Genomic DNA, 24,505 nt, shown 5'->3' on the forward strand with positions numbered 1-24,505 from the left:
ACAACTTTATTAAACGGAATGAAAACCATCAGAATCTCAGAATCTCACATCTTTTCCAACGAATTGGTAATAAACTTAGGCCTTTAGTATAAAAACTGAAATTACAGGGATCAGCTTTATGGAAAGCACTTCCAACATCGTCTGAATTAGTGGACTGTCGCTGATGCAAATATGATTCAAGAGCTCGAAAAAAGTGATAGTCTGTTGGGGAAAGGTCTAGGGAATACGGTGGGTGAGGGAGAACTTCTATATCCCGATGGGTTGATTTTTGCCGGGTGGTTTTTGCGGCATGTGGCCTTGCGTTGTTTTTGCAGCAGAATTGGCCCTTCTATTCACCACTGCTGGCCACATTTTTTGCAACTTTTCATACATATGCTCTAGATCACAGCAGTAGGACTCTGCTGTAATTGTCTGGCCTGGCTGCACGAAGCTGTAGTGGATTACATCCCTACAGTACCACAAAACTGTAGGCATGACTTTTCTGGAGTGAAGATCGCGTTTAGGAAAAGTGTTTGGAGGGGCATCCTTATCCACCCACACAAATCCACGTATCGTAAAGTACCCACTTTTCTTCTGCAGTTATAATACTACTGAGAAAGGGCTAATTTTTTAACTGAATCAAAAGGATACAACACGTGCCGTAACCAGACGAACGCCAGACGCTGCTCTACGGTGAGCTCGTGAGGGATCTACTTTGACATCTTCTTCGCCTTGCCAATTACCGCCAGATGTCTAACTGCTGTAGTATGATGTGCGCCCAGGTCTTGTGTTAACGTCCGTGTGTTAGTCTCTGGCTTTCTTCTACGGCTCTCTTTAGATCTTCATTACCAAGCGACGATCTCCGCCCCCGTTTTTGTTTTTTCCTGAAAAAAAAAAAAAAAAAAAATTTTTAAAAAATTTTTAAGTCTGACCCAAAAGCCCTTCTAAGGTTACGAGATGCTTCTGCCGCGGAGTGTCTCAATTTAAATTCGTAAAGCATGATGACTCGATAGTCGCGTCGGTTCATGATTTTTTAGAGCCCTGTAAGAGGCCGGCTGAACAAATTAGAGCGACGGCTATATATGTATTATTATTATTATATATATACATATATTTTAAAGAGCAGAAAAAACTTACAAAACGGTATGTGTTGTTTGCCTTGATACGAAATAATTTAGGGTTATTTACACATTTACGAAAAAAAATTTTATTTACACATAGCTCGAAACCGAAATTAATTTTGCACCAACCTAATAGAATGTCGTCAGCTTTCATCTCAGCGAAGGTGTACGTACCGTCGTTGGCGAGCTTCTCGTCTACAGTATTTCTCCACACAATCGAGAAGAACGAAAGTAGAAACGGCGATCATGAAGTCGAGTCAAGACGACCTGAAGTCTGGTGCAAAGCGGTTGCGCTTGAGGTGGGTTGCACAGCAGCTCCAATTCAGAAAGGGAGGGGGATGACTAGGGGTCTCACATGGAACACATTCAGCGCAACTGCTCACACAATTGTACCAGTCTTTTGGTTGTTTTGACCCCACAGTAAGTGCTGTTCTTCGCTAGGAGTACAGCGGCTGTATTTATCTACATTACGGTATATGAAGAATTAGGCCGATTGGATGATAGTACCAATGACTGGCAGTCGTGCTTCTTCAGTCGGATCACCATCTGGAGCTCCAAGTGGAAATATTTCTCGTCTTTGTGGTCTCGATGGACTCAGAGCATCTCGACTGTGAACGATTTAAGGGCATCACCCCACGGATCTGAGGTGCTACGGATTTCAGGTGGAGTATTCGTGTACGTGATCGTAGATTAAGGAGAGGGGGTGATTCTGCCCATTTCTTCCTAATTGCAGTAAAAAAACGGCCCGGAAGATAGGGCTTCGAGCGTTCCGGCGCGCTATTTTCCACAAAGGGTTAAATTGGATTGAATTGCGCCACCCTTGTGCACGCGCCGCATCTTCCGGGCCGTTTTTTTTAAACGTCAATTAGCAGGAAATGGAATCACCCACCTCTCCATAATCTACGATACCGTATACGAATACTCCACCTGAAATCTGTACCACCTCAGATGGGATGATGCCTTTAACGATGAACCCAAATTTGCTGAAGATGTGTCATTGTCACTACAACCCTAGAAGCAAAGGGTTACACTACCAATTGCAGGAAAAATCGGCAACGGACAAAGCACTGTCTGTCGCGAGCGTAGTCGCGAGCGGTGTCGCGTCCGAGCTCTCTTGAACACTAGCCACGTACAATGTGCACGCCGTTCACCACGTAGTATTTTTGCATGCGAGCGTTTGACTGAGTTCTATTTCTACTGTTGGCGTCTCCTCCGTTTGCGCACATGTTTTTTTGAATGTTGTTCTTAGTAGGTGTAACACCAGGGATTTGGTTTTTACAAAAATACTTGGGAGTCTCCCTCTGGATTTAGTGTACGCTTGCTTTGTTGAATACGTTTTTTTTTGGAATCTTTAAGCGGCAGATTTTCAACATGTTCGCGACTCCTGCAAATAATGCACTTCCAAAATTCACTCTGTTCTATTGCGTTTCATTCAAATGACATTTTATTTCATATACTTGTTGACATTACAGCAGAAGTTCTGACTTTATTTTAGAAGATGCGGGTTCGGTTCTTGATAGGGTTGTTACTTCTATTATCCTATCTCGTCGAAGCTGATGAACATGATCATATGTATGAAATCGATGAGGAGGTTGTCCTATGGATGAACACGGTTCGTGTGTTGTTTTATTTTCTTGTTTGTTTCGTTTATATGGAGTCGTTTACATAGGTGATTAACTGGAAGCACTCTTCAGATAGTTGGATCATTAAAAATAGGTGAGCATCTGCATTGCAAAAAGAACATTCGCGGATTCTTTTTGTGCAGTTTTTGTTGTAAGGATTCGCATTCTAAACGAGCGATCGCATTCCCTTTCTTCATAATTTCCGCCTATAGTTTTTTTCCGCTGCAGTTAATTCCTTCTGGATTTTAGACATTGACATTTCTTTACCTGATAATCTGAAATTAATCCTATCTGATTACTCACATGGCAAGTTTTTTTTTTTTGCTTTTTTAGATGTCGAACCTTCCATTTGTCTTAGTCTCATCTCTCGATCGCAGTATGGTAGCGAAAAACGCAGAAAACTGCTCATTCATTTAAATGTCTTCCGTACAATCTGCTTTAAAGCAACCCGTTTTCATCTTTATCTCTCGACTCCAACTTCATTCACTGATGCAGTTGATCTGCTCAAATAATAAGGAGGGGGATCTAATGGTGGTGGAAGGATGTGCTATGCGCAGTTAAAACGATTTAATGCATTGATTTAGTTGGATGACTTTGACTGTTTGTTTATTTTTGTGTATTCAAGTAGATCCATGTCGCGATTATTTCTAATTTCGAAGATTTTTGAAAACTGCGGAACAAGGAACAACAATCTTTTCTTCTATCGTTTCGAATTGTTTTCATTATTTTCTTCCTGGAACGAGATTATTCTGTTCTTTCCTGGAATAGGATATGAATGTTTTTATTCATCCACCAATTTATCTTCTCAGCATAGTCCTCTCAAAAATGCAGTGAAACGGTAAAACCTCTGGACAGAAATTCTTTATTTATATAAGGTAAGCAGGAGAGATTTCTCTGCAGTTTCGGAAGTATTTGCTTTTGGAGAAAGCGAGAGAATGTGGCGCATATAATTTCATAACACAGTTCGATTGAAAACCGTGTGCTATGCTTTCATTTTGTCTTAAAGGCATCAGCGCACGAATCTGAGGTGGTGCAGATTTCAGCTGGAGTTTTCTTATAAGAGAGAGTAGATTATGGAGAGGAGGGTGATTCCGTCCATTTCTTCCTAATTGCCGTAAAAAAAACGGCCTGGAAGATACGGCTTCAGACGTTCTGGCGCACTATTTTCTACAGGGAGTTCGACTGGAGCGCGCCAGCCTTATGCAGCGCCGCATCTTCCGGGCCGTTTTTTACGGCAATTAGGAAGAAATGGACGGAATCACTCTCCTCTCCATAATCTACCATCCCTTATAAGAATACTCCACCTGAAATCTGCACCACCTCAGATTCGTGCGCTGATGCCTTTACGCTTTTTGAGCCTTAAGAATTAGTGCTCCACAAGTGACAGCCAAGCTTGTAAGATATTATTGACTACGGAGTTGTAGGAAGTGGATAAAGAAAACACAGTAATTTTAGCCGCTTCCTTAATTATGACAAAAAAGTGCTGTTCTCTTTCCTTCCTAACGCATCTTTTAGTGACGCTGAAAGGGCTGATATAAGTTTACTGACAGCGAACGTGTTTCCATTAGAAAGCTTAAATAATCTTTCTGTAGAAGTTCTTGAGAGGGTAGTTTATCTTTGTTGTTTGTTTCATGGATTACTTCTTCACGCGATTTAGAGTGTTAGTTAGGTTCACAATAAGACGAAGTTTCCAACATGACGTAGAAATGATGTCAACCACTTGAACTCTAGTGATGCTTTATTCATGGAATTTGTAGTTTTTAGAAGTAACTCACTCTAGCACATCTTTTGATGTTTAATTTAACTCAGCATATGGACTTGTCGTGTGTGCAAATTTCTACTCGTTTAAACCGTTTTCCATGATTTTAAAACTATTACATTATACTTGACTGCATATCGTTAAGTGGCTTCTTCGCTTCTGGGAATCAAAGCCTTTCCTTCTTTTATCTTCCATTAGTAGAGTTCGGGATTCTTTGGAAACATTAAACAAAGTTGTTTCTTCACTTGCGACGATATGACTGTCACAGAGTGCAGGAACAAGCAATAAAAATCTTAAAGCGCTCAAGCAAATGAGTCCTTAGCTTTGGGAATTTGATATCTTATTTAAGTTTTTTTTTTCTGACTTTTTGTTCAAGCAGCTTTATGAATTATATGATCTAACTCAGATTTTACTGCCAATTAACTGTGCCTTCATAACCAGAAAGCGTTGTGCAAGAATAATATGACATAAATAAGTGGTTTACCTCACCTGTACCTGTTGTTGATTGCACCGATCGCTTCATTCGTTAACACCTTCCGTTGTTGTTCTGTTATTGCGGAGTGACACAAAATGTTGTGAACTTTAGTTACTTTTAAGACGATTAGAGTTCTTGTTAAAAATCAAAAATACTGCCGGTATAAGCGCAGTCTTTGTACAAACAGTAGTTTTTTCAGGTAGGACCGTACAGCAATCGACAAGAGACTTACACGTATTTTTCTTTGCCATTCTGCCGAGGGCCAAAAGAATCCATTGGTCATTATCATGAGACAATGGGCGAGTCTCTTCTTGGAATCGAACTTGACTTCTCTGGGCTGGATATCAAGTTCAGAAGTTTGTTGTTCTCTTTTCTCAACAAGGATAATTTTGGTTTATGTTACCACCTTGTTCTACTCCAGCGAATACGAAGAAGACGGTATATTGCAAGAAGAAGCTGTCGGCGGATGAGTACCAAACCTTCGTATATGCCATTAAGAACAGTTACTTCTATCAAATGTATCTGGATGACATGCCTATTTGGGGTAAGTCCCCTCTTTATAACTGCCCTAGATGTTTTCTACCACCTGAATCAAAGTGGTATTTGTAGTTGTAGCTTTTTTACTTCAAATCCACAAACGTTACGTTAAAGCACCGATTTTATTCTTTTGGACTTTTTTCAGTGGCGCCATGATCAGTAGTTTTTCAACCGTAGTATATTATTCTCAGTTTTATTCTTATATTTCACCTTTTCAAGGAATGGTTGGTGAAGTCGATGATTCTCGATCTCCCCCCGCTTATAAGTTGTATACTCATAAGCAACTAGACATTGGATATGATGACAAGCAGGTGAATCGTGTTGATCAATTATTTTTTTCATTTTCTCGTTTCCGTGTATGCTGATAGATGCTATTTGAGGTTGTGGACGTCAATTTGACTTCCGCTGGCCACGTCGAAATTCATCCTGGAGTCGAGTTAGAGTTCAGTTATGAGGTAAGCATGAACATTTTCTTAGATTTCGGGAACTGGTGGAATTGAAATAAAGCAGCAATATAAGCAAGTATTGAAGTTTTCTTCTGTGTTTTAGGTGAAATGGGTGCAATCTTCTATTAAGTTTGCTGATAGATTCGACAAATATTTGGATCCAAGTTTCTTCCAACATAGAGTGTGTTTCTCCTCTTCATCTTAATTTGTTTCACGACCGCTTTTTTTTTTAACAATTTGCACTTCTCTTCTTTGCCCTGATTTCTTCTTGATTTAGATTCATTGGTTTTCCATTTTCAACAGCTTCATGATGGTTGTGTTCCTTGTTGGTTTAGTATGGATGATTCTTGTAAGGACTCTTCGTAAGGACTACGCAAGGTATCAAAAAGAAGACAGCATTGACGATCTGGTTAGTGGTTTACCTGTCAGTGTGCAGATTAGTCGATTGATTATTTTGCTCCTTCCTTTCTCGATTCCTGACAGATACAGGCAAATTTTAGTGACTTCAATAATTCATTAAATGATGATGTTAACTTGATTCAAATCATTAAGTTACGTTGAATTAAATTTACCCAGTCTTTGGATTATACAGCGCCTGTGTATATTTTTATCGTATGCACTTTCCTTATTGCGCGTCTTAGTGAAAAGTACACGTCATAGCATTTTTTTTAATAAACCAGAATTGAGTTTTGAATTCTGGACGTGACTATGTTGTGATTCTCCCCACCGTTATTTGTGTCACATACATTTTGGGACTAGTTTGAATGCACAATTAGGTTTCTGAAATAGATCAGTGTACAAACATATCTTTAGGACGAAGATAACAGATACGGAAACAGTTAGAGGAATAGATATTCTACCTTATCTGTCTCTTGTTTTCGCATATAAAGCAGGGTTTTGTGTGAGCCCGACTAAAACCTGAGATTTTATGCCACGTAAATAAAGACGGATAAAAGCTTTACTTGATAGTCGCTTACCACTAACAACATGAGGAATATTTCATAATGTTAGATCAGGTGTTATAAGCTTGATGAACCAATTTTACCTGCTATCTGCTGAATAAACAGCTAGAGAGGTTTAGTAAAAGATAATTTCATTTTTTTCCACTGTTACAATATTAGAATTAGTAAGTAATTTAGTTCTCAAATGTAGGATAAGAATAATGAATCCTACCTATAAAATTGGGTTCTTTAAAAGGATTTTCTTTGTGCACGCAAGGGCCATGCGAAAATGTTTTCCTTCTTTGTGTTCCTACCTACTTTTCTCTTTTTGCTGTTTTCGCTTCCGTTTTGTTTTTGATATAAGACTGTTGTTCTTGTTCATTTTTTCCTCATGTCATCAGCTTTCAAATGTTCTCCTTAACACTTTGAGCACGTACTTGCTTATGTTGTCCACTTGATTTTAAAATATTGTGTTCTAGAAGGTTTGCGAAATAGACTGGTTCTCTTGTTTTGGTGTCGTAATTTTTAGAACTCGCCGTTTTCATTCTGTTCAGCAAAAAAAAAGAGCGCATTCTGTGATTATAGTATTGTATAAAATAGATATTTGCAGTTCAGGCACGTACGCGTGGAAGAGAAGTACCTGTACATTTTCATAACATTTTATATTATGTCATTTTTGCATTGCTTTTTCGGATTTCTAATTCCCTATCCAGCGAAAATACGTTTAATGAACGACATTTTTGAAGATATAATGCTGGCGCATTTCAGGCAATATAGCCTAATAAAATTTGAAGATTGGGTTTCTACTGTTTTTTTTGTTGTCAAAACATTGAAGCGAATCAAGAAATCGAAGCAAAGGATCATGAATGTTGTCTAAAACTATTTATTTCCTTCTAAGGATGCTGATCTGGGTGACGAATACGGTTGGAAACAGGTGCACGGAGATGTATTTCGTGCACCATCGATGCCGCTACTTTTCTCGAGTTGCATTGGCGCAGGCTACCACGTGTTTACAGTGGCATTCATCACCATTGTCCTTGCAATAGTTGGCGAGTTCTATACCGAGTAAGCTTATTCCTCATTAATTCTTTTGTGTAGTCAGTTAGTTTATATTCAATTTTTGTAACTGCCATTAAAAAATGATGTCGTATTCTCCTCACTTATTTTCTAGACGCGGTTCTCTCCTTTCTGCTGCAATCTTCGTGTATGCCGCAAGTTCACCTGTTAACGGGTATGCTGGAGGATCAATGTACGCCAGATTTGGCGGACGACATTGGATCCGACAAATGGCTCTCGGAGCTTTTCTGCTACCTAGTTTGGTATGTTTTCGTTAATGCTCCCCAAGTTGTTTCTCTTTGAAATACCTTTTCACATTGTAGGTATGCGGAGTTGCATTCCTAATTAATTTCATAGCCATTTACTACCATGCATCTCGCGCTATTCCCTTCACGGTAATGGTGAGTGATTGTTCATTTACTCGTATTCATCTCTTCATTCTCTTTCGTCTTTGATCGATCTCGTTTCATGTTACTAGGGCAGTACTAATAGCAAAAGGTTAATAGAAGGTGAAAGGTTGAGAATTTATCACCAGTACTTTTACTCTATTTTACCGCACATATTAATTAGAGCTAACATTTTTATTATTTCGTTTCAACTTTTTATGCAAACCTGTATTTTATTGAATCTTCATGAATAGTCGGAACAATCCTCGGTTTTCAAGATTCTTTTTCTCGTTGTCCGACACATTTTCTTCTGTCATTTGTGGGTGAGCAGAAAATCTTGTTACCTCAGGCAGTAAATTCATTACGTTCTGTGTTTGAATGTCTTATATTATTTGCGCGAAAACTCTCACTGTGACAGCAGTTGTCACTAAAATGCCACTATTGAAGCAATCGATAAATCATTAATGAAACCATTAACAAAGCTTCCTAGTTTTTTTTTAATGTTGTTGTCATACTGAAATATTCTGTGCTCCATCATTACCGTCCATTTCCGTAATTCTCACTGTGATTCTTCTTTTCTATGAAAATTCTCTCATCTTCATGGATCTTCTTTGTTTTGTTCGACCAAGAGAAAAACTGAATTCTCTGCCACATCTAGGGAGTCATGGATATACTTCAATGTTTTCAGTAGTTTTAGATTATGCGTCCAATTTGAACCTTTTCTTTTTTATCTTGAGAAATTCCCTCGATCTTTTTGTAGTCTATCTTTAGCTTAGTTATCTTTGGAACCTTTAGATTTCCCATTGTTGATGTTTTTGTGAGTCATTGGATCTTTTTTTTTTCGATGTGAGGCACAAAATATACTGAAGTAACACGATTTGCACAGGTTTCAGTGTAATTGAAGAGCAAGTTCATATTTCAGGAGTCAGTTCATGTTTTATGTGAGTTGGGCACATAATTGATAAGTAGCGAAGCTAATTTCTGATTTCGCACACAAACTTATCAACAATGCTATCTTTCCTTGTTTTAAAGGCATCACCCCACGAGTCTGAGGTGGTGCGGATTTCAGGTGGAGTATTCGTATACGGGATGGGAGACTATGGAGAGGGGGGTGATTCCGTCCATTTCTTCCTAATTGCCGTAAAAAAAACGGCCCGGAAGATACGGCTACGGGCGTTTTGGCGCACTATTTTGCACAGGGAGTTCGACTGTAGTGCGCCAACCTTGTGCGGCGCAGCATCTTCCGGGCCGTTTTTTACGGCAATTAGGAAGAATTGGACGGAATCACCCCCCTCTCCATAGTCTCCCATCCCGTATACGAATATTCCACCTGAAATCTGCACCATCTCAGATTCGTGGGATGATGCCTTTAAGAGAATTTGGCAAACTAATAATTCGAAAAGAAAAGCGGTTTGCTAGAAGTATCTACATAGCTCTGGATTAACAGTCAAATTTCTCTTCTATTTTATACACTTGTGCGTGCGAACGTTTTATATAATTCTCAGTTTGATGTTCTTTCAGCTTGCTGTGACAGCTATCTGCCTGTTTGTGATCCTACCACTTACGCTCGTTGGAACTGTACTCGGTCGCAATATGTCTGGACAAGGAGATTATCCATGCAGGTACGGGCTCCACTATTTTTGTTCAAAGTTGTTATCTTTTTAAATTGGAATCTTGTTAGAGTGAACGCGGTGCCACGTCCTATCCCCGACAAAAAATGGTTTGTGCAACCTTGGTTGATTGTCCTCATGGGAGGAGTTCTACCTTTTGGAAGCATTTTTATCGAAATGTAGGTTTTTTTCTTCCTTGCCACCATCTTAGAAGAAAAAGTATTCGTTCGTAGGTTCGTAGAAATAAGCATTTTCCTTTATACTGTTTAATATTCCTGAGAATTTCTCTACTATAACTAACTAGTCAATTTATTCACCTCATTAGTCGGTTTCAGTTTATTCAATTGTTCCTAGGTACTTCATTTTCACATCATTTTGGGCGTATAAGATCTATTACGTGTATGGGTTCATGCTTCTTGTCACTATCATCCTTGCGATCGTCACTGTTTGTGTGACCATCGTCTGCTGCTACTTCCTGTTAAATGCTGAGGACTACAGATGGTACGTTATTCTTTGCTTATAACTGTGAGTCTGAGAATATCGATGATTTTGCGTTCGATAGGGTGGGATTTTCATTTTGCGGTATACGTATATAATCGGGTAAAAACAGCATGCAGCCCAGTGCAGTTGCGTAAGCGGGCGCGCTGGAGCCAGCGGCTCAGATCGAAGTGGGATCATTGCGAACTGCAGTATTGAACGAGTGGTGGTGCTAGCAAAGATCCCCTCGCTCCTAACCGCTAAGCTACACCGCAACGTTTCGCTTGCACGCAACTGCGGCGAGCTTCAGGCAGTTTTGATCCGACTATGCCCTTTCTTAGTCATTGCGAATTTATAGCAAGCAAGAATTTTCTTGCACGGGAAGAAAAATGTTTGATGCTGACGACATAGTTTCTTAACGGAGTGGTTAGTTCCGATTGCGGATTTCAGCAAAAAGAAGAGCTTACCAAATTATGTGTGACATCGCCCCGTGCAAATTTTTGAGCTGTGTTTGACGCTGAATCTTTTCAGTACTTATAAATCCGTTTAAAATTCGGCTCTGGTAGTGGTGATGGTTTTACCCAAAAAAACACCAACATAAAATTGAAACATTGTGGGAGTGGGAATGAGCAGAAGAAGCTGTGTTAATCCACCAAAAAAACTTAGAAAGTGAAGAATAAGGGTATCTAAATGCTATTGTCTATGACTGGTAAAGTTTTTTTTTTCAACTGCATTTCAGATGAAAATAAAGGTTAGTTGAGTTCCAGTGCTGTTAATGTAAAAAGTAGGGTATAAACCGCTAGTTCTTTGCTGATGCAACAATTTCATAACATTTTTTCACGTAAAAGAACCTTAAGGGCATCAGCCACGAATCTGAGGTGGTACGGATTTCAGGTGGACTATTCTTATACGGGATCGTAGATTAAGGAGAAGGGAGTGATTCCGTCCATTTCTTCCTAACTGCCGTAAAAAACGGCCCGGAACATACGGCTTCCGGCGCTCTATTTCCCACAAGAAGTTCGATTGGAGCGCGCCAGCTTCGTGCACATGTCGCATCTTCCGGGCCGTTTTTTACGGCAGTTAGGAAGAAATAGACGGAATCACCCACTCTCCATAATCTACGATCCCGTATACGAATACTCCACCTGAAATCCGTACCACCTCAGATTCGTGGGGTGATGCCTTTAAGTTTGAGTCCAACGGGCGTTTTTGTTGATCCAGATGCCCCCTTGTGTCGGAAATTTTTGTGTTATAAAATATTACATTCTGCGTTAGTAAATTTGCAAGACCTCGCTATAGTGTAGTTTATATTCCACAATTTCTATCAGCTCATCATTATGTGAAATGACCCTCTGTATTTGTGGTTTCGTAGTGTTTTTCTTGCTGATGCGTGGCTTTTTTTGCGCCCGTTTTTTTCTATGCCTTTAATTTAGAAATGACAAAATTAGAATGCGACACTATCAATTAGAGTTACTACTCTCATTGCTTGAACGGACATATTAAGTAGTGATTCAGAAAATCAATTGCGAAGCCAGGTGAACCACGTGTGCGTCACTGTTATCTTGTAACTGTTGGTTCATGTAGTGCAATGTGTTCTGCAGATGTTGGACACATGGTCGTAGACATTTTATATAACAGGCATTCTTTCAGCGCATCAGATGGAGCGCAGCTTCTTTGCACGCTTTGATCGTTGATCATTGTGTCTTTTAGCCAGTACTACATAGATACTGTGAAGAAGTTAGATTGAATCGATTGATTGATTCTGCTTCATTCCAAATTAATCAGCTTTTAACTTCATTGAAATGTTGAGCTGTGAGTGTAGATTACGATTATGAGTGTTGGCCACTCAGTTTTCAACAATCCTCTCACCAGGCTTTTCAACAAATAAAACCAGTGAAAAAATAGGCTGCTGAGAGGAGCGGAGCGTATGCAAGGGGGCGCGTTTTAACGTACGTCGTAAGAACTAAGGTGCCGTTCAGGACGATTGTGGGGAATTAAACATGGCGCTGATCATATTCGCAATCTACACTCCGAACTTTTTATTTGCCCACAGAGATACCAAAATCGTCAATTTCATCATTGTTGTCTATAATCATTTGCCCTAGGGTTTGGTACTACGTCCGATTTCTTCCCTGGTATCTTCCTGTCTTGTTTTTCTGCTCGAACTTCTCTTTTTTCTTAAAAAAAGAAACTCGATGCTTTGTCGATGATAATCTACGGAGATGGCCAGGCTCTGATAATGGCATGTTTCTTGATTGTAGATGGGGTCACGATATGCCCCATCTGCGAACCGATCGTGTTTTATGCATGTATGCACGGATTGATTAATTATCTAGGAACAAATCTGGTTAGAGTCGTAGGAAATATCAATGAACTAAGAAGAGAGTAATATTGTTCAGAAGTTAAGGAATCTATACTTGAAAATTCTGCAACGATGAGGTAGGAGGTAGTTGCGGTATTCTATTTCTACTCCCTTGATATCGGGGCTAAGATTTGCAAGAGATTAACTTTAAAAGGTTACACTTTCGTAATACCTACGACATGATCTTTTTCTATAATTAAGCTGTTGTTTGGATGTAAAAATATCCGAGAAAAAGATGAGATTCTGATCGTTTGAGACAAATGCATTGGGGTTCGTCTTCAGTGGAGTTCACGGTATTTCTCGCCTTTTATAGGTCGTCGAATCTAACAGTTTCGAAAGGTGAACAGTAAGTTTTTGATGTACAATCCCCAACAAGACTCGTTAGGATATATTTTAGAAATTTCAAAAGTTTTAAAACATACTACTTCTGGGCAATTCGCAGAAATTTGCGTTTTGGAGCAAAAAAATGTGCTTCTATATGACTTTTTCTACTTAAATTTTAGTTTCTTTCAGTACTTTTCATCAAGTGACAGCACAGCATTCAGTAAATGAGAGCAGAGTGTTCAAGACGTATTCACGTGATGCTTTCACGTGAATTTGTCTTTTCATTTATATATTGACAACAAAGCAGTGGTGTGAACTCGCCTTGGAACTCATAGTGGTCATTTAAAGTAGTATGGTTTACCTAGAAGACTTTTCCTTTTTCTTCCAGATTTTTTATCATTTATCTCTTTTCAGTTGTTGTTTAGTTATGCATATGCAGATCAGCAAAGAGGTCTGCAAAATTGGTATTACGAGTGTTTTCCTTAAAGGCTTCATCCCACGAATCTGGAGTGGTGCGGATTTCCGATGGAGTATTCGTATACGGGATCGTAGATTATTGAGAGAAAGGTGATTCCGTCCATTTCTTCCTAATTGCCGTAAAAAAACGGCCCGGAAGATACGGCTTCGAACGGTCCGGCGCGCCATTTTCCACAACGAGTTCGATTGGAGCGCGCCAGCCTTGTGCACGCGCCGCATCTTCCAGGCCGTTTTTTACGCCGATTAGCAAGAAAAGGACGGAATCACCCACCTCTTCATAATCTACGACCCTCTGTACTGATACTCCACCTGAAATCCGCACCACCTCAGATTCGTGGTATGCTGCCTTTAATTATGTGGTATTATAAGGGTATTCTAGAAACCAGCGAGACCATACTGAATGCGCTAGTTTTGGGTTCTTGGTGGTTAATGAATACAAAATAAGTTATTTGTTCAAAAATAATATTCGAAATTATCAGTAAATTAGGTCAGCTAATAATTAAACACCAATTAAGTATAATATAAATATACGCAATGAGATGTTGATAAATTAATAAAATAATAAATAACTACTCGAGATTATTATTTGAAATTCCTAGCGATGCAAAGTGCTTAAATTAGGCTTACTTCAGAGTATAGTTAAGAGCGCTAGTCCTATGGTACCTCTTGTTCGCAATCTTGCCACGAACTTCGATTTCCATCCCTCACTCTAATAACAATACGGCCTTGGATAATTTCTTATGGGCGCGCTCGCGATGATCTCCCCTCAGTGAAATTGAACTGACAAGGCTAGCTGAGTTAGTTGTGGCTCGTGTCGCCCTAGAAAAAGTTCTCGTTGGAAGTAAAACATCAGCGCACGAAAGATATGAAGAATATTCAGATTACCCATTGACAGTGAAATAGGCGTTATTTCCTGCTGCTCTATGAATATCATAATTTACTGGTTAATGAATGAATCCGATATGTTGCTAGTGATTCTGCATAAATTTCTGTTCACATAAACTAAATGTTTCGCAGCCTTGGTGGCTATGTTTAATAAAATTTGGAGACGGCTAGGCGTTCGAAATTGGTTTCGCGACGCAACAGTTCTAGGAGAAATCGATGAACACAGATAACACAAAATAAGTTTTAGAAAACTTCGACAATTCGTTCTGAGCATACTAAGAAATGTTTTCCCCGAAGATCTTCCTTTCATTCAACCTCCAGGAACACTGTAGACATGTTTACTATTGTTCACTTTATTGGATTAGTTACAGAGGATCTTCACCAACAAGTCCGTATTCGTTTAGATTGCATTAGAATGCCGCGCACGATGCTCCTTGACTCTCGAAAAGTTACATTTTGCGCTGAGTTCCTTTCTAGAGGCAACGATGTCATTTGGAGCTAAATTGACTTCTTTGAATCTCGAATAATCAGGGTTGTCGCATACTGCTGAGCTAGACTAGTACGGAGTATTCTTTAGGATTATTCTTGTTCCATTTGTTGGTAGGAGGAACCAAACCTTAAGTAACTCTAAGCCTGTAAACCTGTGAAGGCAGTGTACTACTTCAGGTATAACTTGCTCCCTCTAAAGACGGGGGCACGGGGGCCTCACTAAGTGAAATAGCCTATAGATTTCTCTTAAGTAAAGTCCCTTAAGGTTCTTCACTTCTTAAACTCACGGTTCCCTAGAATTAATGCCAATGTACCTGTAACTAAAAATAATTTTGAAAGGTCCTTCGTTTTTATCTTTCTTTTCCCTTACCGAATGTATGTATAAAGTAAAACATTCAAGGAGATGGACGAGCTTCATGGCAGGTGCCTCCACAGCGCTTTACGTGTACCTTTATTCGATCTATTATTTCTTCTTTAAAACAAAGTAAGCTATTTTTGAACGGTCTCTAGAAAATCCTCAAGAGTTCTCTATTTTCTCTTCCAGGATGTACGGTCTGTTCCAAACAGTATTCTATTTCGGCTACATGGGCATCTTCTCTGCAGCACTTGGTCTCATGACTGGCACAATTGGATACGTCGGCACAGCAAAATTTGTGCGAAAAATCTATTCCACTGTGAAGATTGACTAGGGTTTGTATTGTAATAAATACATTTTCGCTGTTGTTGAAATGTGTTTCCTTGTTCGGTACTTTGGTAGAGTGCATGTGTCTCATCCGCTTTCCTCTCTTTTTTCCTTAAGTTGTTTCGCCACTTTTTCCCTCTTCTTTTGCTTGTATTCTACCGCCTTTTTTTGCGTATGTCTGTTACATATGTCTACTCTGTTGTGTGTGTCTCTCGCCATGCAATCTTCTGCGGTTGGTTTTAGCGTTGCTGCGCGATCTGCAACCTGAAATGTGATATAAATTACTAATAACGTGTTAGTCTCAGCACTACATATATAACTCTATTTGGTGTATGGACGAGTTTGTTTAGTCAATAAATTGTTTATATCATAATATTTACTTCAACCTGTGCATACAATGTACGAAATTATGCCTCGGAAGGTCTGTGCTGATTATTACTTAAGGATATGTTTCATGTGAGAAACAAAAAAAAGAAGGAACAAGAATGCAGTGTGCAGTTGATAGAGTACAGATCACAGGGTGAAAACCTTAGCGACCACAAGTAGCTAACAACGACGACGACGAAACTAAGGCGTGTGCTCGAAGTCGCGATGATCTACGCTCGTTTTCAAAGTGAACCGACTCTTCGAGAGCGTGCAGACGACGGCGGAGGAACGGCGTTCCGCTGCGTCTCCGCCCCCGCTAAGTCCGCAATGAAAACGAACATGCGTGCGCGACGTATGAGATCGCTAAACGATCTCAAAGAAAGAGAAAAAAGCTCAACATATATACAGTACGATGATTACGAGAATGACAATGTCCGTATTTTCGAAAAGAACAAAACGAACAACAAACAATTGGAATTAATGAAAGTAATACTGCCGAACATACGGGTGGGTAAATACCAATCTGGGCTCTGAAAATATACGGAGATGGTCGCATATGTGTGCATGTATATTCGTGTACGGTGAAGATGGAGATACGTGAAATTCTGGTCAGTGAAATGCATCGATTCGAGATACCGTATAAATACAAAGTGATATATAAGACCACATCCGATGAGTGGTACGGGGGTTGATCCACAACAAAAATAAGCGAGAGAATGTGTGATATAAAGCTCATAGACACGCGGGGCCGGCAAAGGCAATGCGACGATATTACATGAACATTCAACGAATTACGAATAAACAGCTTTGGTTCAAAAAAGAAAAAATAAAACGAGAATGGAAACCCCTAGCTTGCACACGATTGCACAAAAAAAGAAAAAAAATCAGATATTCACTAAAATGTTGTTTGAGAGTAGTACTGTATTAGTGTGGATTACATATGATTCATCAAAGAAACGGTTTAGAATGTTACTTGTTAGGCAATAGTAGGCGGATACTGAGTGAAAAGGCTTCTTCTTCGTCGTGCTTAATGGTGAACAGAAGCTCAGATTCATGTTAAACCGGCGCTGTGCTATTCAGCTGTTCCTGTACGGAGTTCATATGATTGAATTGTTCCAGAAAATTGAATGCGGCTGGGTTACCACTACCGGCTAACTGTGACATGCTGAACAACGAGTTCAGCATCGCCGATGGTGAGTTCACCTGAAATAACGATGGGATTTTTTACGGTATTTGTAGTGATATTACCTTGAACATACAATAAATAAAACTGCTAACTACAAAATTGTAAAACAAATCATAAATAAAAGTTCTAAATTTCAAATTTAGTTTCACTTCTAGCTGAAAGGAAGTATATTCTTACTGCAAACTTATAGCTAGCTATGCAAGTAGAAACCACGTTTTTCTCTGGTAATTTGCTCATCATAATAGCTATCCCTATCACTATCATCTTAATTTTTTTATAGTATGCAAGTAAAATGAATAAGGGTGTCTTTAATGATTCATTTATGATGATAAACAGTGCAAAAATGAACAAAACATCTACAAAACGAAGCACAGTAAATAACGTTATGCCCTAAAGACGTTTTTGTACTAGAATTAGTGAAAAGTCCAAAACTGTATGAAAATGTGGAAAGTGAAGAGAAATAGACTGTAGCTGACCTTGAAAGACCTCAAAACTACCATCATTTCATAACTTTACAAATGAATTGATGGTATTTGATTAAAATTTCTACGCAATACGTACGAATATGCTGTTCGTTACCTCAGGTAACCTTAATTTTTTAGGACGATACGACCAAAACGCCAGGCTAAACCTGATTTTCACTCCTTCTCTTTTTCAACTTTCTATTTCCTCACTTTCAAGTTCTTAACTGCAGCTCAAGGTAATAGCGAGCGTATGCCAATTGCATAGAAGCAGGTTATGTGAAGCTTTCTGAAGGGCAGCGATATAAAAAGGGCATGGTTATCCAGATTAAGCTATGTTTCTTTGAGTGTTCGATTTTGTCAAGACAGTCCATAAACATATGAATTGTTGCGGTTTGTTCATCAGCATGTATTTTATTTTCAAAATGCAGAACAAGGGGAAGTAAATTCCGCCAGAAATTAATGAAATAAATGGTCAGTAGCGTTGAAGTCAATTCTTCTGTTCTCAATTGTTTATTTAAAATTAATTGTTATGTGATTAAAATCATGTAATTACAATACCAAATTCGTTTTAATTTAGAAAGCTGATGTGATAGAAAGAACTGATAGGAAATTGATCATTTTCGAGCAAATATGCGTTGTCTACAGCATTTCGAGAATTTCGATGCAAAATACAAGATGTAAAAGATTTAATCAACAAAACGCAACCTTTAGTATCAGATATTGCAACCCTGCATACAGATTAAATTTGTTGTTTGTTATTTGGTGTTTTCTGAAATTTCAAAAGTCTTTGGTAAAATTAAGCTATAATAGGCTACATCATCAAAGGATTCAGGTTGAAGGTAAACCCATTATTTTAGGGTTATTGAAGAATTGGAGTTTGATGTCTTGATCGATTTCATCAATCAATTGTCTCACAATATTTTTTTTCTTCTATCCTCTTTTCTTCCTCTTTCTCCTTCTCTCCCCTTTTTCTTTCTTCCTACCCTCTCCCTATACCATATAAGCAATTAACTATGCTGCTTCTAATATCTGCCTGAACCCGGATGAACCCTAATGGAGCGACAGCAGCCATCAATAAATCAATAACCATTAGCCTAACCGCTGTGGTGAGGTGAACAATCAGCCATTTCAGCGATTACGAGCAGATATTTTCTCCTGGTCTGCTATCGAGTTTCTTAGTATAACATTATGATAGGCTAAGTAGTGCTTATGCGTACATTCTTCCATGACGGGCGAAACTGGCGTTATAGTGAAAGAGAAAAGATCTTACAACAAGTGAAAAAACAGGAGAAAAACAACAAAAACATATCAAAAATTCTTTTAAGCAATTTATTCCCATTCTTCTTTTGTAGATCCAACTTCAAAAGCCGATAAGTCATATCTGATAACCTTAACATCTACAAAACTGCATTAACTTATACAATTCATGCCCAAGAAATTTCTACAAGCGAACTATGAAATTCCACTCGCATACAAATATATGTCTAAGTTGAAAAATCGTTTTTTACTAGTAAATTTACTTGCAGGTACTTAGCAAAGCCCGTTTTTTTTTTTTGTTTCAAAGCAAACAATGAAATTTTCTCAGTCTCACATTGTCAGCACCGTCAAGAAACAAGTTACACTTAAATTAACGGTTGATAAGTGTTGTCAGCATAACTTCAAGATTAAAATATTCATGTATCCTAATACATATCAGATAAACAATACAGTACTCCGTAGCTTGTTTATTGTCAAAAATTAGGATAAGCTTTCCAGACTAAAATATACTTTCTTCCTTTTTCTTACTACTCTTCCACATGTTTCTGGTAGGCTTTCAATATTTTTCTTTCTGGAAATACACATCAGAGCCTGATTTATGCAATTTAGAGAAAAAAGAAAATTTGAAACTGAAAAACTGCACTATTCTTGGGATGACCCATTAATAGCATTCCTAACTTCAATATAGCCACGGTGTACAACTACGAGATCAACTTATTTATTGGAAGTTTACTCCAGCGACCTGCTTCGTTATAGTAAACTTTTTTGTCATCCATTATCAAGGTAACCGGAAAACAATTCGTAGTTCATTTTATTGTTGACAAAAATGTAAGCAGCCCTTCTCTATGTGGAAGTGGACAGTTATTCTAAAATTGAAAATAAAATCAATCAAGGCATTTCAAATCCTTCAGCTATTCTGGATAATCTGGCTATTGAGTCACTAGTACAGTCACTGTATGTTGGAAAAAAAAACTAAGGTTATTAGTACATATGCGAGCATTCAGAACCCTAACTCTTAGAACTGTTTAGTATAGTAGTGCTTGCCCTAATTTGAAGTAAAACACAAATGCAGTTGACTACTACAGCTTCGTTGTCCCATCTACGTTCAACAACTTCAACTTGTCGTATGGTTGATCTGTACTAGACACCATAACCAAGAAAACACCGACAGTTTCCACATTTTCGTGAGAAAAAAAAACACGGAAAACTCCTTCGAGTGTTCGTAACTCAGTAACCAATAGCACACCTCATCGGTTCAGTTTGGAGACACTTCACGCGACATTGAACGTCGGAGTTGGGTATTAGCAGAAAGGAGAAATAGCGCTGACAATACGGAGGTGCGCAGAGTTTGGAAACGAACGGGATGTTCGAGTGATAGACGAGGACGAACAAACGTCATCACTCTTTGAAGGTGATGATTTCAAACAATACGTACGCACGACAAACGCACTTTTACGGAAGAAAGATAACGTAAACAAAGAAACTGCAACAGCACCAACCTCTTCTTCCTTAGTTTTTCTTCTGAAACGTTGTTGAATGAAATCTTTCCGCATATGGACAGGACGGTGAGTCTAAAAGCTTTTCGATTAGAAGAAATTCCAAGAAATGCGCTCAAACTCCATGAACAAAATGGAAGAATATTGACACTGAAAAAATGTAGATGTAATCTATACATTCAGTTCGATTTCTCTGCAGACACGAAGCGCTGGCAGGAATTTTGCAGGAACCAAATTTGACACCAATTCTTTGCAGATGTTTCGTCAAAAATGGCTCGAATTTTTTTGATAATTCTAGATTAGTTCATTATTAAGGGTTGGAGAAAATAAGGGGAGCATTTTTCTTCAAAGTCTTCCAATCCAAGGAAATGTTTACAAATAATTAGTGTTAAACTAAGAAACAAGTGTGTTTTCTCGCCAACGCCCAAAATCTTCTAATTTCCACACATAAACAAGCGGTCATCGTGTAAACCGAATAGATCGGATATTTTACCTACAGTACTCAGTCTAAAATTGTTTTGACCATTGATTAATCTAAAAGAAGTCGGGCGCGACTTCATCCCGATCTCATCGTAGAAGAGCGAATACTTTCTAATAACCATCCAAAAGTAATACAAAGTGGATGTCAGCGGTTCGTTGTGAAGCAATCATAACAATCGAAAAGCTTGAAGTTTTCAAATATAAATATACTCGAGAAAAATTTCCATCATAGCTGGAACTTCCGCTACAGAACGTCTGTTTACATAGTCGAATGTCTTTTTCAACACTGTGGCTGACAATTGAGGAAAAATTATGGAAAAACGTCAAGAATCCTAGAAATGATGGAAGAATCGACGAATAGATAAGATCGACGTTTCTTCGTGAATAGTTTTTCTATAAAAATGTTGGACTTCTGTGATGGTGGCGAATAAAGTAAACAAGCAAAAATTATAGTAAACAACTTTTTTTTGCCCACTTGTTGACAACACGGATTAGTGTTTAACATTCTATTTAGGGAAAAAAACAGAATTTTCCAGAAAAGAGCTCGGTGGAGCTACTTGTTACTATCTGATGTCGGTGCAATCTCTTTTTTACGATTAAAAATAGCTGCGTAATTAATACAGCTAAAAAGCTACAAAGTAGCTCGTTGCTCAAAAATTCGCATTTCAACTACCCAATCAACAACTTCCGAACTTTCCGAAAAAAAAAATTCAAGGCATCCAAGCGCCCTTCTCCGGAACACAGAAGTACGGTCGGACGCAACCGAACGTGACCCCCAGAAAAGAATCAAACGTAAGAGTTGCGTCGTAGATCGTCTGAGTCTGTGTGGCGGTGTTCTCAACTCGTCACACATCCTGTCCCATTTCAGTGTCCCTCGAATCGGTGACCGGTCGTCTTATCCCTCCGCGCCTCAATTATACCTCACCAGCAGCGTAGACCATTGAAAGGAGCGTGGTGGTGTCTCTACCTCTAGTAATCATCATCATCATTACTGACCACACAAGGCCGACAGGTCTATTGTCGCGAGCGCAATGAGCATAGTGACTTGAACGTCGGAAGACGACGACAGACGGCGTTGCTAAGGTCGTCGCGCATCGGCTCTTTTTCAACCTCTTCCGAGCGGTTGCTCCGATCCAAGAAACTCTCGGATCGCACACAAAAGGTCAGTGAGAACAGCACAACTGCCGACCATACAATTAGCCAGTCAAGGTAATTCTTTCTTCAGTCGCAATAGAAATAGTGATGGCCTACCCGATGAAGTCTATAGTAAAGGCCGCACGCGTTGCAAACGAGTTTTCCAGCCATATCCCGCCTCCATGCTGTAGTCTTTGTCGTCATGCAGTTGCTACACCGTGAAACCGACGCGTTCGAATCGTCATCTTCAAATTTCTGAAACAACTAATTGGTGATAAAACAACAGAAAACCGTTTACTTAGTAAGACTCTCAAAAGACAAATACATCTCGGGTCACAGTATTGTCTTTAAATGGTCACTGTGTTGTACCGTAATCTCGGTTCGTATCAGTTTATCTCCGCGTCGTGTCTGTGATTAGTCGGAAGGTTACACGGACAGATGGTAATACCCGCTGTCATTTGGTAAAGGGTGGTAGCGTTCTTTACAACCTTTGTGATAAGGATGGTGGCATTTTTACTACCACCTACTTCTATAGAGAGCTTGAGACCAATCATTCGACGGATGAGAAAATAAGGGAAAAGTGTACATGAACCACATCAAACAATGTTATTTATACTTGTAGAAACAGTGCAGTTACCATAATCGTTTACGATAAATTCATTCTGTAGTTTGTAAACTATCAAACGTGGTCGGTCGATAAGGTGTTTTTGATCGAAACATGGAACAAATGCGCCAAAGTTATCTCAGTTGTCACCTTCTTAATTTATACTTTAGAATAACAACTTATCCAGAAAAATTCTAAGCTTTTCAGAAGCAAGTGAGGAAGTTTAGCCAGAACGAAGGCTCGGTCCATGAACTTTGTCACTTCTTGGAGGACTTCTCTGAAGGCCTCACATACATCTAGCTGGACAGCAAAGAAGTTGCAACTGTCAACATTATCCTCTATTGCATCTTACTCCAAAAACTTTATTTTAACGCGAGCAATAACGTCTTGCATTATATAAGAAAGCAAATTTTTATTTTTTTTACGATCGCATCAAAATCTGACGAAAGCCGAGTACTAAAACTTGTACGTCTTAAAAATTTGAGCTTCAACTGCAAGCGAGGATCAAGAAGATTCAGATGAATTTGAGAAGTAATGACGAAACACTTACCAGTTACAGTGGCGCATAATAGATGCCTACTGCCTTAAGAAGGCAATAAGCAACCACCGCGCCGCTCTCTAACCTCGGCGATTTCCTACGCGACTTTTTTTCGTTTGTGAAAAACGAAAAAGTCGCCCATCAAATTGTTGCGAGCAAAGGGCGCCGCCGTTACCAACAATGCACGTAAAATCCCTCAAAAAACGAAAACATGGGGCCTACTAAGGGCACCGAAGGGCATTCGATGATAAGATTGCTGGGAAGAAGCCAGTATTGATGGGAAAGTGGCACCGTAAGAAACGAACCTCCTTGAATTGTTGCTGCAACTGTTCCATGAGCACTTGTGGATCGGGTTGTTCGGATTTCACACCTGACACCGGCGCCGTCGGTGTCATAGTCATAGAGGCAGCGCTTTGCGTTCCCTGCGGTGTGGATGGAGGCGCTGGATGGGTACTACTGGCTGCTGCAGCACCTAGCGATTGCTGCATGATGAACTGGAGCAATTGCTGTTGTTGTGCTAACGGATCCACTGCAAAGTTCATGGTAAAACGAACGGATGCAGGGAATATTGAGCTGGTTTTTTTTATCTCTGAGAAGAACTTACTCATTTGCCCTCCGAGGAAGCCCATATTATCTGCAAAGCTAGATGGTGCCGCGGCGGCCGTCGCTGAAGCGGGTGTTGATGGAGTTGCTGACACAGCTGGAGTCTCGGACACCTATGTGGATAAGGATAACCCCGAATAATCTGGATCAGTTCATTTCTGATAGTAGTTTGGTCACCCCTGAGGTAGTATTTGCGACTTCTTGTACATCATCCGCAACTCGATGAACGGTGTCCTTGTTCGGTTTTCGTTTGCGGCTACCTTGTGCGGTGTTCGGCGAAGCACGACTGTCTGCTGGTGATGGTACATCCTAGAGAGTAAGGAGGTTCACCGGAGAAGTTTCGGATACAACGAAAAACGACAACACCTTGTCATCACTGCCGCTTTCACTCATTTCTTGATCGTGTACGATCATTCGATTCTTCTCCTTTTCGTTCATTAAACTCTCCAGTCGCATATAGATCAAGTCGAATTTGTCCATCATTTGTTGCATATTCTGCAACAATTGTTATTGTTATGTTCAGCTGATCACTGTCAGCAAATCCATTCATATGTTGGAAAAACCCCAACCACCCTACGCTACTCATTGTGTGATGACATTAGAAAGAATGATCACCTGCTTGATATCAGCGTGCAACTTAATGCATCCTGAGCATGGTGGAGGTGGTGAAGGAGCAACTCCATTCGGAACTGAGGTTGGAGACGGCATTGACGGACACTGTTGAGGCGGTGGTGCTACCAGTGTCATCT

The 24,505-nt window shown here is 39.4% G+C and overlaps 2 protein-coding genes across 3 annotated transcripts; one reads left to right on the forward strand and one right to left on the reverse strand.

The window, feature by feature from the left end:
• Window positions 1–1,237: 1,237 nt before the first annotated feature.
• Window positions 1,238–15,635, forward strand: RB195_000947 (uncharacterized protein; the record flags this gene model as incomplete). Its single annotated transcript, XM_064197513.1, has 16 exons — window positions 1,238–1,399; window positions 2,596–2,712; window positions 5,156–5,312; window positions 5,378–5,500; window positions 5,713–5,804; window positions 5,874–5,948; window positions 6,043–6,120; window positions 6,217–6,348; window positions 7,779–7,945; window positions 8,052–8,199; window positions 8,260–8,337; window positions 9,844–9,944; window positions 10,004–10,111; window positions 10,287–10,433; window positions 15,347–15,430; window positions 15,491–15,635. 16 exons carry the CDS (start codon window positions 1,238–1,240, stop codon window positions 15,633–15,635), a joined length of 1,914 nt encoding a protein of 637 aa, XP_064053394.1.
• A 1,415-nt stretch (window positions 15,636–17,050) lies between these two features.
• Window positions 17,051–24,503, reverse strand: RB195_000948 (uncharacterized protein; the record flags this gene model as incomplete). 2 transcript variants are annotated; one of them, XM_013436746.2, is made up of 8 exons in its annotated part: window positions 17,051–17,197; window positions 20,401–20,472; window positions 22,129–22,266; window positions 23,459–23,682; window positions 23,758–23,869; window positions 23,934–24,065; window positions 24,123–24,251; window positions 24,372–24,503. In XM_013436746.2, the coding sequence occupies 8 exons, from the start codon at window positions 24,501–24,503 to the stop codon at window positions 17,051–17,053; spliced, it is 1,086 nt and encodes a 361-aa protein (XP_013292200.2). The 2 variants fall into 2 exon arrangements, with proteins under 2 accessions (XP_013292200.2, XP_064053395.1); XM_064197514.1 differs by having other exon boundaries at window positions 24,372–24,464.
• Between the last annotated feature and the right edge of the window lie 2 nt (window positions 24,504–24,505).

Source organism: Necator americanus, chromosome IV (assembly GCF_031761385.1).
Source record: "Necator americanus strain Aroian chromosome IV, whole genome shotgun sequence".
Taxonomy (NCBI): Eukaryota; Metazoa; Nematoda; class Chromadorea; order Rhabditida; family Ancylostomatidae; genus Necator; species Necator americanus.